Source organism: Symphalangus syndactylus, chromosome 3, assembly GCF_028878055.3.
Source record: "Symphalangus syndactylus isolate Jambi chromosome 3, NHGRI_mSymSyn1-v2.1_pri, whole genome shotgun sequence".
Classification (NCBI taxonomy): domain Eukaryota; kingdom Metazoa; phylum Chordata; class Mammalia; order Primates; family Hylobatidae; genus Symphalangus; species Symphalangus syndactylus.
The window spans coordinates 23,067,567-23,080,088 of NC_072425.2; the positions used below are offsets into that span (position 1 = coordinate 23,067,567).

General features: G+C 51.3%; 1 protein-coding gene across 11 annotated transcripts in view; it reads left to right on the top strand.

Annotated features, from left to right (window-relative positions):
• The window catches only part of TTLL11 (tubulin tyrosine ligase like 11), a 290,392-nt gene extending 279,307 nt beyond the window's left edge, over positions 1–11,085 (top strand). For 10 of the 11 annotated variants that reach the window (XM_055271228.2, XM_055271234.2, XM_055271229.2 and 7 more), the window contains one exon: positions 3,921–11,085. In XM_055271228.2, the coding sequence (XP_055127203.1) occupies positions 3,921–4,213 (293 nt within the window). In that variant the 3' untranslated portion in view covers positions 4,214–11,085. The remainder of the gene's footprint in view (positions 1–3,920) is intronic. The other variant, XM_055271231.2, reaches the window with a different exon arrangement.
• Positions 11,086–12,522: the final 1,437 nt, after the last annotated feature.

Here is a 12,522-nt window from a genome sequence, read left to right on the forward strand (position 1 = left end):
ACCACCAGTGCCCTCTGGGTTTAGTCCCTTTGGCCTCTTCCCGAGCCTGTCTTATGGCAGGTCCCCGGGCCATCCACCCTGCCTCCCTGCCCCACAGGTCCCTGCTCTCGGCCTGGCCAACCACCCCCAGCACATCTCTGCCCATCCAAGCCCTCCTCATTCTGCAAGGCCCCACTGTCATGCCCACTTTGCCAAAAGCTTCCACTGATGCCCCCAACCCCTAGATCCTTCAAGGTGTTGGGTTCAGTGTTTCCTGCAGGTTCTACCATTTCCATCCTCAGGTATCCTTGGCAGGGATGCTCCAGAGGATTTCTGGGAATAAAGTGCAGAAGCAGCAGTGCATGAGGCTTGGGTTCAATTCCCAGCCCTGCCAAAAGTAACCCTGGTATAAAACCATATATATATATGGTTTTACATATATATATATATGGTTTTACATATATATATATGGTTTTAGCTATATATATATATATATATGGTTTTATATATATGGGTTTACCTATATATATATATATATATATATGGTTTTGCCTATATATATATATATGGTTTTACCTATATATATATGGTTTTACCCATATATAACTCATGTATAAAAACCCATATATATATATAAACCCATATATATATAAACTCACACACTCATATATATATATGTGTATATATATATATATGGGTTACTGGGTTTATATATATATATATATTCTACTTTGATAAAAAGTAGAATATATGTGCAAAAAGTTTGCATTGTATTTTTTTTCAAAGTAATACATGTGCCTGACTTCAAATTCAAATAGTAGTAAGGGGTTCATAATTAAAAGCATCTCCCCCTACATCATCTCTTTCCACACACCAGAATTTCCCACTGCAGATGTTTAAATTGCATCCGTGTTTACTGTAGAAAATCACAAAATGCAGACAAGCAGAAAGAAAGCCAAGCCAGCACAGTGAGATCCCACTTCTCATTTTAGAATGTCTTCTAGATGATGTTGTCGTGCTTTTTTTTTTTCCAAATTGGTTCTCATTGTATGTTTTCTATGCATTATAGCTCTAATCACATTCTACCTTCAACTAAGGGAACGAAAGTGACATTTGTTGAGTAAAGAGATGCAGTGAGTGGCTAGATCCTTGCCATTTGAAGTGTGGCATCAGCACCACCAGGAAGCTTGCTAGAAATTCAGTGGCTTGGGCCCCACCCCAGGATTCACATTTGAACAAGCTGGTGATTGGAGTGTGCATTACAGCTGGGAAGGGCTTTGCAGAGCAAAGTTACTCAAAGTTGCAACCCACAGACTGTCACAGTCGTGGACAAGACGCCTGAGCCAGAATGTAGACAGCACGCTGCTTCCTTTGTAGAGGAAGACGTGCTATTATACTAAATACTGTCAACAGCACTAAACAATGTGATTGATGAGGACCTTGATTAACATTCTGGCCCAAGCGCCTTATCTTGTCAGGGACCAGGGACACACAGTTCATGGGCTTGGCACTGTCATTCGGCCACACTTTGAGTGGCGCTGTTTAGATCACACCGTTGGGAAGTAGGGGACTGGGACTGGTTTTCTCTGGCTTTAGATCCTAATCTTCTCACTCTGTGTGTATCTAACCGTCCCACCCGACCATCTCACACACACCAGATGCACATACTTGCACGGGCACAGGCCCGCCCTATGAGAAGCCTGGCCCAGAGTTGGTGATTAGGAAACATCTGTCTCTTGAGTCAGACCGAGGCTCCCACTCCCCTGTGTCTTTGCCTATCCCAGGCCGCTGTTTACATTAAAAGCAACCCTGATGTAAAACCCATTTTATCAACTTATCATATCAGGATCAAACAGAGCAGCGGCCTTGTAGGATGTCTGGAGTCAAAAGAACCCAAGCCGAAGAGCTTTGATGGACTATAAGGGAGGCAAAACACAACTTCTTTGCCCAGCTCAAGTTCCCAAGGCAAGAATAGCTCTGGGATCCCAGGGTCTGTATGTAAACTGGGATCTACAAACCCTAGGCCAGGCTTCTACCCCCAGTGCCAGAAGCAGGTAAATAATGCACAGTCACCAGGAAGGTGTGGATTTCAGAGTCGACACCAGCCTAATCTAAAATGGCACGTGGTGTTCAGTCCAGCCTTACTGTCACCTTTCCCAAAGAGCCCAGGGACTCCTATAGGTTTAGATCCCAGGGTTCCAGTTTTACTTGGACATTGGGAAGACTAAGACCTTTTCAGGCAGTTGAAACTTTTAACTACGTTTTTAACAACTTAGTTAAAAAACTTGGGAGTCAGTTTGAATTTCCAGGCCACTCTTCCCTGGCTGTGTGACCTTAGGGAAGTCACTTAACCTCTCTATCAGTTTCTTTTTTTCTTTTTTTTTTTTTTTGAGATGGAGTCTCGCTCTGTCTGTCGCCAGGCTGGAGTGCAGTGGCGCAATCTTCAAGCGTTTCCCCTGCATCAGCCTCCTGAGTAGCTGGGACTACAGGCACGCACCACCACACCCAGCTAGTTTTGGTATTTTTAGTACAGACGGGGTTTCACCATATTGGCCAGGATGGTCTCCATCTCCTGACCTTGTGATCCACCCACCTCGGCCTCCCAAAGTGCTAGGATTACAGGTGTGAGCCACCACACCCAGCCATCAGTTTCTTAATCTGTAAGATGGGGCATAATAATATTTACCTTATAAAGGTATTGTGAGAATTAGTGGCACTGTCGGTAAAGCACCTAGCGTGAATGCACCCATTCATTCATTCACTCATTCATCTATACTGAGCACCTCTGGGCAGCATGGGAAGCGCACAGTCCAGAGAGGAGGATGGAGACCACACAAACAGACAGACACAGAGCAAGCCACAGCCGGTGCTGCAAAGAGAAGTGCAAGAATCCTGTACCAGGGGCTGGGTCTAATCTGGGGATCAGGGAAGGTTTTACTGAATCAGTGATTTTGAGCTCAGGTCCCAAAGATAAGTAGATGCTTATAAGACAAAAACAAGGGAAGAACATTCCAGGGGTGTTGTAGGGATGACTATTTATTCTTTCCAGAATATAGTTTGGGCCAGAGAAATGACAGTTGGGTTTATTTTACTTTGGCGGGTAAAATTAACAGACAGCAAAATGCATGAGCCTTAAGGCACAATTTGAGTTTTGACAAATGCACACACCCATGTAACCAGCATCTCTGTTATCAGATAGAACTTTGCTGTCAAACCGTGTTTATCTTCATATCTTCATAACCTTGTTCCCTGATTATAAAAGTTAAGAAGCTGGGTTTTTTTGTTTTTGTTTTCTGAGATGGAGTCTCTCTCCGTCACCCGACCTCAGCTCACTGCAACCTCTGCTTCCCAGGTTCAAATGATTTTCCTGCCTTAGCCTCCTGAGTAGCTGGGATTACAGGCAAATGCCACCACGCCCAGTTAATTTTTGTACTTTTAGTAGAGATGAGGTTTCTCCATGTTGGCCAGGCTGGTCTCGAACTCCTGACCTCAAATGATCCACGCACCTCGGCCTCCCAAAGTGCTGGGATTATAGGCGTGAGCCACTGCGCTCGGCCAGGAGCTGGGTTTTAATGGGGGCATTTCATTGTGGACATTTTACAAGGCTTTGAGCTAGGTTTAAATCTTCTATAACTTTCCCCAGGTTCCTCCGTGTCTCTGAGACTCAACTTCCTCATCTGCAAAACAGGGTTAACCGAACTTCCTTCACAGGGCTGTGTGAGGGATTGGGTCTGCACATGGCCGTAAAATGCCCAGCTAGTGCCTGGTGGGCGTGGTGGGCACTCTGTGAGTGAGTTAGCCCTGTTAGGATTTTCTGGAACGGAGACGGTGGTGGGGAGCGGGGCTAGCTCTTGCTGATATCCTTGTGGCTGGAGATGGGCCTTCCCAGGGCAGCGCAGGGCAGCTGTGTGCACCCCCTCATCCAGTCTCTTTGTTCACAGGGATGTGTCTGCAGGCCTTCGTAGAAGCTTTCTTTTTCCTGGCTCAGAGGAAGTTCAAGATGCTGCCACTTCATGAGCAGGTGGCCTCGCTGATCGACCTTTGCGAGTACCACCTGTCCCTGCTGGATGAAAAACGCCTGGTGTGTGGCCGGGGCGTCCCGTCGGGGGGCCGGCCCCCACACCGTGGCCCTCCCCAGGAGCCCTCCCCCTCGGCCCAGCCAGCAGGGGACAACCCCCCACCCCGCACCAGCTGCGCCAATAAGCTCTCCCATTCCAGACATACCCTGTCCTGAGGGCCACTCTGTCCTCCCGGAAGACGGAAGACGAGAGTGACTTTCAGGGCTGGAGCGCCCCAGGCATTCTGCCTGCAGAGGAATGGCGGGCAGGCTGCCGAGGGGCCCAGCTGAGGTCCCCACGAACTGTCTCTGTGTGCGGCTGAGCTGTGCTTCACCAGGCTGGCTGGTTCTCACCTGCCTTCCTCCTCGCACCTCCTGGTGATACACCCTGTTTTCGAGTCATCAGTCATCGGACATATGACATCTAAAACATGACAGATGGCACCTTCTATTCTGGGCTCACAGGAAGCACCAACTGGGGCAAATCTGTTGTGTTTGGGGCACGGGACACAATCGATCCCAAGGCCTGGAGCTGTGGAGAGGAAGCCGAGTGTTAGGATCTGCTGCCGGGGCCTCCACGCGCCCACCGGGAAAAGCCTGAGAACATCGTGTTTATTTCCTGCCGCCCGTTCGGAGAGAAGGAAGTGGAAGTATCAAGAAGGCGTCTGCAAATCTCCCATCCCAGCCATGTGCTACATGGGTGTAGTGAACAGATTAACCTCATTTAGTTCATTAGCTTGCCTGTTGCTGCAATGTTTGGTTTGTTATTAATTAAGAAATAATTAATTAAGAAGTAACTAAAACTCCTGGAGCCTCAGAGCTGGCAGAAGCCTCGGAGGTCATTTTGTTTGATTTTGTTTGACTGTGACCCCAAAGCAGGAATCCCATCTTTGGCCTCCCTGACCAGATGGTCTGAGTGGACCCCTGCATAGCTGAGGTGCTGGTCACGTGGCCAGTGTGTCCACAACAAGCACTGCCAGGGGTCCCTGCATGCCAAGCACTGTGCTGGGAGCCCTGGGTGAGGGAAGGAAATCAGACATGGATAAGAACCAGAGCAAGAGGAGTAGAGTATGTCAGACCTGGTGCCAGGGTCAGGGGAGCTCACGCTGTCTTCCATGAGACCCTTTCCTTGTCTCCATCTGTATCCCCAGGTAGCCCCTCTCTCAGAGGAAACGCCTCACAGACAGCAGAAGGTGGCATTTTGGAAACAGCCTTGGGCATGCCAAGGTCCAGGGCCTATTGAAGACAGGCAGACAGGACCTGGCAAAGCCAAGCTCTCCAGAGTGTGGTTGGATTTGGGGCTAATGTGGCCCTTTCCTGGAGGATCCCTTTAAAGGGTGCTGAGGACCCTGGGAAGAGTCAGTCATCGTGCTCCAAGCGAGGTGGAGGAAAGTATTTGAGGCGCTAGTACTGTGCCTGGTGTGGTGCACTGTAGGACTCAGAAAATGCTCGTAGTGCATGGCAAGGGAGGGTCCTGGGAGGCAGAGGTGCATCCCAAACAAGCTCCTGTGGCTTTCTCCTCCTTCCTTCCACCATCCTGTCCTGACTCCTGACCCAAACGGATAAGAGCAGTCGACCTGGTTCGTAACAGGTACTCAAAAGCATCTGTGGAAACAAGTTACTTGAATCTGCCCTCCCCAGAGTATTTTTAAACCCAAAGACAAGATTGTTAATCCAAGATGTCTCCAATTGTTGGCAAGCGATTTCAGAGCAGGGGCTGCTCTGTTCATCCCTGCCTGGAGCTCCTTCCTGCCAGGAGTTCACCCTCTCAAAGAGGAAAACCTGATTCCCCCACAGTGTGGCTGCCGCGCAGCGCCCCTTCCCTGCTGCTAGCAGAGCCCAAAGGCCGCTGCCCTTCCCCAGCCAAGAGGGGCCGTGGAACTGAGCCCTGCGGAACCCACTCTGGGGTGTTCAGTGAGTGACAGCAGACTTGTGCAATCACTTTATTTTCCCAAGCAGAAGGCAGGCCAGGTGGGAAGGTGGCACTGGCAGGATGTGCCTCCTGAGGTGTCGAGTGTCCTCTACATGGGGTGCTGTGGAGGTGTTATCGGCTCCGTTCCCCAGGTACTAGGGCAGGTCTGTACCGCTGCTCCCCTTTCAGATGAGGAAAGGAAGGCCCAGGAGGCCACATAGTCAGGACTTTGTCCAGGTGTATCTGTCTTTGGCTCCTTGTCCCTGAGTGGGCATGAATTCAGCTCCAAGTAAAGACCCTGCAGCTCTACCCGGCTTGGGGCTGCCTGGGGTCTGTCATGGTGTGGTGGCATGGGACAAGGCAGTCAGGGCTCCTAAATGGTCCAGTGTGAGAAACAATGTTTGAAGCCCCCATGCAGTTCTCCCAGTCCCCTTTGGCAGAACAAATGGATTTCCCAGAGAAAGACCAGAGTAAGCACGTCTGGGCACACTTGTCGTCAGCTGGGAGCCACCAGAAGTCTTAACAAAGCTCTCACGTGACACCATTTCTTGAAGTTGGTCTTCAGAAAGTACTCGCTTGCCGAAGTGGAGTGCAATGTTCAGGTCTAAAACCAACCAAGCACATTGAATATTTTGAGAAATAAAATCAAGAGGTTGAATTCCAGCCACTTTGGGGTGATATGAAAACATCAGCTCTCCTGGTGAGGGCCTCTCCCACCCCATGCCATCATCTGGAGGCGGGCTGCTCCGCCCACCATGGCCCCTCTATCCCAGGAGCAGCCCCCTCCCCTGCAGACAAGGCCCCGATAGCCCCACCCACCTGCAGGGCACAGAGCCTCCCTGCTGATTGTTAGGGAAACGAGGCTGTGGTTTTATGAGAGGCCAGTCGTGACAGATTGGCCCTTTTCAGTTCAACCGAAAGCATTTTGAGTCTGCTCCATTGTCAGAATGAGTGATAGCTGACTCACCCCGCCTCCTCCATTCCTAATAAGAAGCCCCACTGTGTTTACCCCTTTGGTAATCGGCCACTCGTTTTATTGGATGTAATTGAAACGATAGCAAAAGCAGATGGTTCCTTCCTCCAAGAGGACAGGAAGCAGAGCCGGGAGTCCGGCCGGCCCAGAGGCACTGCACACATAGCTGGGCAGCCCCTGTGCTTTGCTGCAGGATAAGCCCCGTCCCTGCAAGGGCCCTCAGGATCCATCTCCACCGTCTTCTCCCTCCCTCTCTCCTGCCCCCTCCCGCTCCTACTGACGCCTGTCTCTCCCCACCCTCAATGCACACACAGTCCTCTCCCTAGTCTGCTGGCTGAGTTCCTGGAGAGCTGGGCACTCCGGAGGGCTTGGAATGAACAGGTAAGAAGATCAGGCTCAGCCTGTGCTCAGTTTGGGGGCTTCACATCCAAGTATGACAAGTTAGTGGGACCAATCTGGGGAGGGAAGCATCAAGAGAACAGGGCAGACCCACAGAACTGGGCCCACCCACCCTTTCTTTGGGTGTGCCCCAGGGCAGCCTCCTTGCTCCTGCCTTGCTGATCCTGCCTGCTGCTCCCTTCCTTCCAACCTCCTAGGGGGACAGGCTCAGCGTTTCTGTTGTTAGGGGCAGGAGCTTTCTCCTCACGGCCTGGCCAAAATGGAGCCTGCAACAGGTGCTTATACTTATAAAGATCCGCTGGATTCAGTGCAGCTGTTAGCAAGTGCTGGTCCCAGCAGACCCCTCCCAGTGGGCAGAGGCAGGGCCTCCAGGAGAGAGGAGTGTCCATCCCTAAAACGAACCACCTGGATTCCTCTTACTTCTCCTCCCGGCCTCTGTCCACTCCCCCAAACTCAGAGACGGTCTCTCGCCTGGGCTTCCACTGCATCCCTGCCGATCACCCCTCCACTCTACCCTCCATCTCCATCAGTCTGGAAGCAACTTGGAGAGCCACAGAGCTGAAATCCAGTCACCTATTGAAAGCAGCCCTCAACGGCGCCCTTCCTTTCTTTCCATCCTAAGGCCCACACCTGACCCCCCACCTCAGGACCAGGCTCTGCATCCTTCCTGAGCCCCTGTCCCACCCCTGCTCCCAGCACTGTTCGTATCTCTTGTCATGAGACAGGAGGAGGGTGTGCTATTTCCCACCACCCTTGTCTTGCTGGCCTCTCTGCCTGGAATGGCCTTCCTCTGCCCAGTGGCAAACAGACTCTCAAGGTTCACTTCCAGTGTCCCCGCTGCAATCCCCCAAACAGAGTGAGCGGTTCCTTCCATCTACTTCCAAGAACTGGAAATTTCCTGTCTTGTCACACACACTGTGGGACCACAGCATTGGTTCCCACCCAGCTGTGAGTTCCTGCAGGGTCAGGCATGTGCTGGGTCCATGTTGGCACAGAGCAGGGGCCAGCAGGTGCTTGCTGTGAATAGGAACGTTCAGCAGACCCCGGGAGAGGGGACAGTGTTACCACGCTTGTCCTCCGCTTCGCCTGCGGGTGCCTTTAAGAAACACAGATTTTAAATCTCGCCAAGCCGATCCGCTGAACACCTCTACATTCCCGGCTGCCTTGTTGGCTCCCTGGGACACGGCAGCTGTCCTGTGTCCGTAAACAGATAATAGCTCCTCTGACTCTAGGTGTCTCTCCACGGCCCTTTTTGGCCAGGCCTGGGCTGCATACCCATGGGCACCCCCTCCCATTCAATCTCACAGACAGGACGCCAGGCTGGACGGTCCTCACCAACACCCCTCCAGCCGGCTAGCCAGCCTCCTTTCAATTCTGCATTGCCCTGAGTTTGTGTGGGGTTGTTGAGTTCCCAGCAGGTCCTCCGGATGTGCATGTAGGCAGTCAGGGGAACAGAGTGGGAGGATAGGAGCTCAGACACTTGAAATGGTGTTCCATGCCTTTCTAGACCCCAGGCCCTTTCCTACGTGATTTTATTAGCACATGCTCAATCCTTCACAGTTTACAAAGCACTTCTAGATCCATCCAACCCCGCGAAGGCTGAGGATCACTGGCACTCTGTTTTCCTGGGGGCGGGGAACTGGCTTCCAGGAGGCTTAGTGACTGACCGAGATCTCGAGGTTTCGTGCTGATGAAGTGCAGAGCCAGGATCCACCTGAGGCCCCCGGCTGGCTCCAGATCCCACACTCCTTCCTCGGCACTTCCTTGGTTTTGCACGGTGCCTCGACACTCCCCAAAACATCCCATTTTGCAGGTGTGGAAACCCACGTCCCGCAGAGGCTGGGTGTTTGCTCCACTCAGTTCTGGGGACTTAGCTTGAGGCTCTCTGATCTGTTCTCCTGCCAAGCACCCCAGGAAGGGCTCCAGGTCTCCCAGCCACTTAGTGAGAGTGGCAAGTCCTGTCTCACTTGATCTTTGGGAGCATAAGACGAGATCACAGAAAATGTCATCAATGTGAAAGTGTTTTGTAAACCAAGGCGCTGCTCAAACGTAGCGTTATCTTCAGCCTGGCTACTGGCTTCCTACAAAGTGTGAAGGGATGAAGGTAAAAGCTCTTTCTTGAGTAATGTTATCCATCAAGACAGATGAAACCACAGTGGTCAGCTCCTCCTGCCCTCCCCCACCTCCCCTTAATTCCCACATATTTAAAGACATCCGTAGGCTGAGAAATGATTCCTGCTGCTCCTCTGACACCCAGAATGTGCCTTGTGATTGGCAGAGTGTCCCTCCAGAATAGCTTAATTTTTTTTCCCATTTCTTGACTAATGTCCTCTACTCCTTGGCCCTATAATTGAGAATTGGGTTTGCATTGGCCAGCACACGAGCATCTTCCCTGAAAGCTCAGAAATTATGGCTGTCCCGGCAGGGAGCTGGCATTCCCCGTGGCCGAGAGAGCTGTCCTCCTCACACAGAGAGATCATTCACCACCGTGTGTATTAACCTGAAATCCACCTCGCCTTGATGGATACTTTTGCCAATCTCCCATTTGGTTCAATGAATGTGAGAGAAATTTTCCCATTTGGCATATGAATTTCTCCCTCACAAAATAAGTCTAAATTTTTTTCTGTTCCTGGAGACGAAGGAGCTCTGCAGAATAGGCCACAGCTTCAATTACCTTTATCTCTAGTAGCCAAAAGTCTTGATTTTTATATAACTGGAAAAACCACACAGCATGATGCTTATACACACACACGCACGCGCACACACACACATGCACACACACGATGCACACACACGCACATGCATGTGCGCACACACCACACACACGCACACGATGCACACACACACACGATGCACACACACGCACACGCATGCACACGCACACATGCACACGCACACACACACAGAGCACCGTTGAGCTTTGGTAGAAAATGGCACAATTACGATGTTTTTCTCATTTCTGGTGATTGGCTTGCGAGTGTTATTTAGAGATCGGAGTGGAAGGGGCTTTTTGCAGCCCTGCGGTAGTGTCTTGTGCTCACCAAGAGGCTCACGGGAAACATTTCCTCCAACATGAAGGTGTTTGCTAAGATTCCAACCAGGACCCAGTCTTGGGCCACAGAACACTGTCTGCTCCCCCAGTCCCTTCACAGACCACAGGGATATTTTCCCTTCAGAACCTCTTGCATCAGAATGGGGAAAGCGAGGGCCGAGAATCCCACAGGAGGCCGTGAACTATCCTGGAAAAGCAAGGGCTTTGCAGTCAGACCTTCATATGCACTTTGGTCTGTCTGTCGCGCTCTCCCTAAATGACCACGGGCCAGTGACTTTACCTCTCTGATCCCTGCTCCCTGCCTAAGATAGTGGGGATCACGTCATAATGTATGTAAAGAGCCGGGTGCGGGACTTGGCACCTGGGAAGTGTCTTAATACATGTCTGTCGAGAAAAGGAAGGGTCTTGACGTGCGGAAACAAGACGGATGCCAGGAAATACGTCTGCCCGCCTCCACGCCCCTGACAGCGGAGGCTCCTGGAGGTCTGGTGAGAGGCCTCACGTGCTCTAGCCCTCTCCACCCTGTGCTGAGCTCTGCCTTTAAGAGACTGCAGCTCCTGCCTCTTAAAAGCCTTTAAAAATTCTTTATTAAATTTTCATGGCGCATAAAGTCAAGGTTCTGTTACTTGGCCTCAGTTGTCTTGGCAACTTCATAAAACGCAATAATAAAACGAAGCTGAGTGTTGCTAAACACAGGCTCATTGTATAAACGACTGCGAAGTATTGACAGTTTGTTCTGCATGATAATTTTTGACAGCAAGTCCACTGGGGTGGACAATGCTTGTTCACTTGGGGTCAATTGTTGAGAAAAGGACGCCTTTTAATTTTTTTTTCTCCCTTAAAGCTTAGTATTTGTCTAGGAAGCTAAATATTGCCTCAAGGAAACTGTGAGATCCTGGGGGAGGTAGAGGGAGGGGTTTGGAAAATCTTTCAACCCTTGATCTGCTGGGGACAGTTTCTCGTATGGAGGTAGGGATCTGTCCCTAGAGTTTGGTCAGAGACTCTGTGGCTGCCCTGGAAGACAGAATGGCCCCTTGCAGCTCCCTGTGTGCAAGAGGAGCCACAGTTCTCAGCTCGGGCTAGACCGGTGAGCACTGCATGTTTCACCCTCATGGGGGAAGCCAGAGGCAGGTGCCTGCCTAGAGAACTAAACCATTCATCCTGCACCAAAGAGGCGATTCCTGGGGCTGCTGGTCCAGCTGGTGGCTCTGTCCCTGGGAACGGAGGCCTCGCCCCCTCCTATCACCCTCTCCTCCCCTTCTGCCCTTGGGGAGCAGCACATATCTGCTCTGAATATTTCAGAATATTTGGCAAGTGGAAAGCAGATGGCCTCGAGTTAAAAATAAAGTGAGACCCCAGCTCCCTGGAAATCCCCTCACCCATTGGCGTCAGATAAATGTTCATTTCACACGGCCCCCCCATGCCCAGGGAGGCCACTTAGGCAGGCCCTGTTCCCGTGGGTAACCCCTGTGGTCCTCTGGATCCCAGTTCACCTTTTGATGACCCATTCAGATTCTGCACATTCCTCAGATGTACCAGCACCTCCGTCCCAGCCTCCTGTGTCACAGGTCATGGCTCTGCAGTGTGGCAGAGCTGTTGTGCCACTCTCTGCTGGAGAAAACTGCGTTTGCCTGCCTGAGGCCCTGCAGCCTGGAGGGGAGGCAGCTAGGGCAGCATGAGAGCTTAGCGCTGGCTTGGGCCAGGCATGTGTTTGGGGGATCGAATGGGGACTGTGGAGGCCACAGGTGCCCTTTCACACTGCTGCCTGCCCCCCAGGATCCCCTCAGGGCTCAGACCCCACCTCTGTCTTTAATCCAGGCAACTGCGGCTTTCCCATTCCGACGTGATGGGCTTTATAATAAGGTTGTATCCGCAGCTGCTGACGCCTGCCTTTCAATATTACGCATGAGGCAAGGGAAGCCCAGAGAGGGGAGGGGTCTTGCCCCAAATACCCAGCAAGTTAGGACATGAATTAAGGCCACTTCAATGAAGGAACCTGTTTTGCCCTGTGTGATCAGAGGGATGGGGCAGAAGCCAACACCACCCTCAGCCCATCACCTCGCCAAATACCTACAGAAGGGAACCCAAGAGAGCCTCTGGCCCAGGGGTTTTCAAGCTAGATCCCACGGAACCTTAGAGCAGCTCAGCTG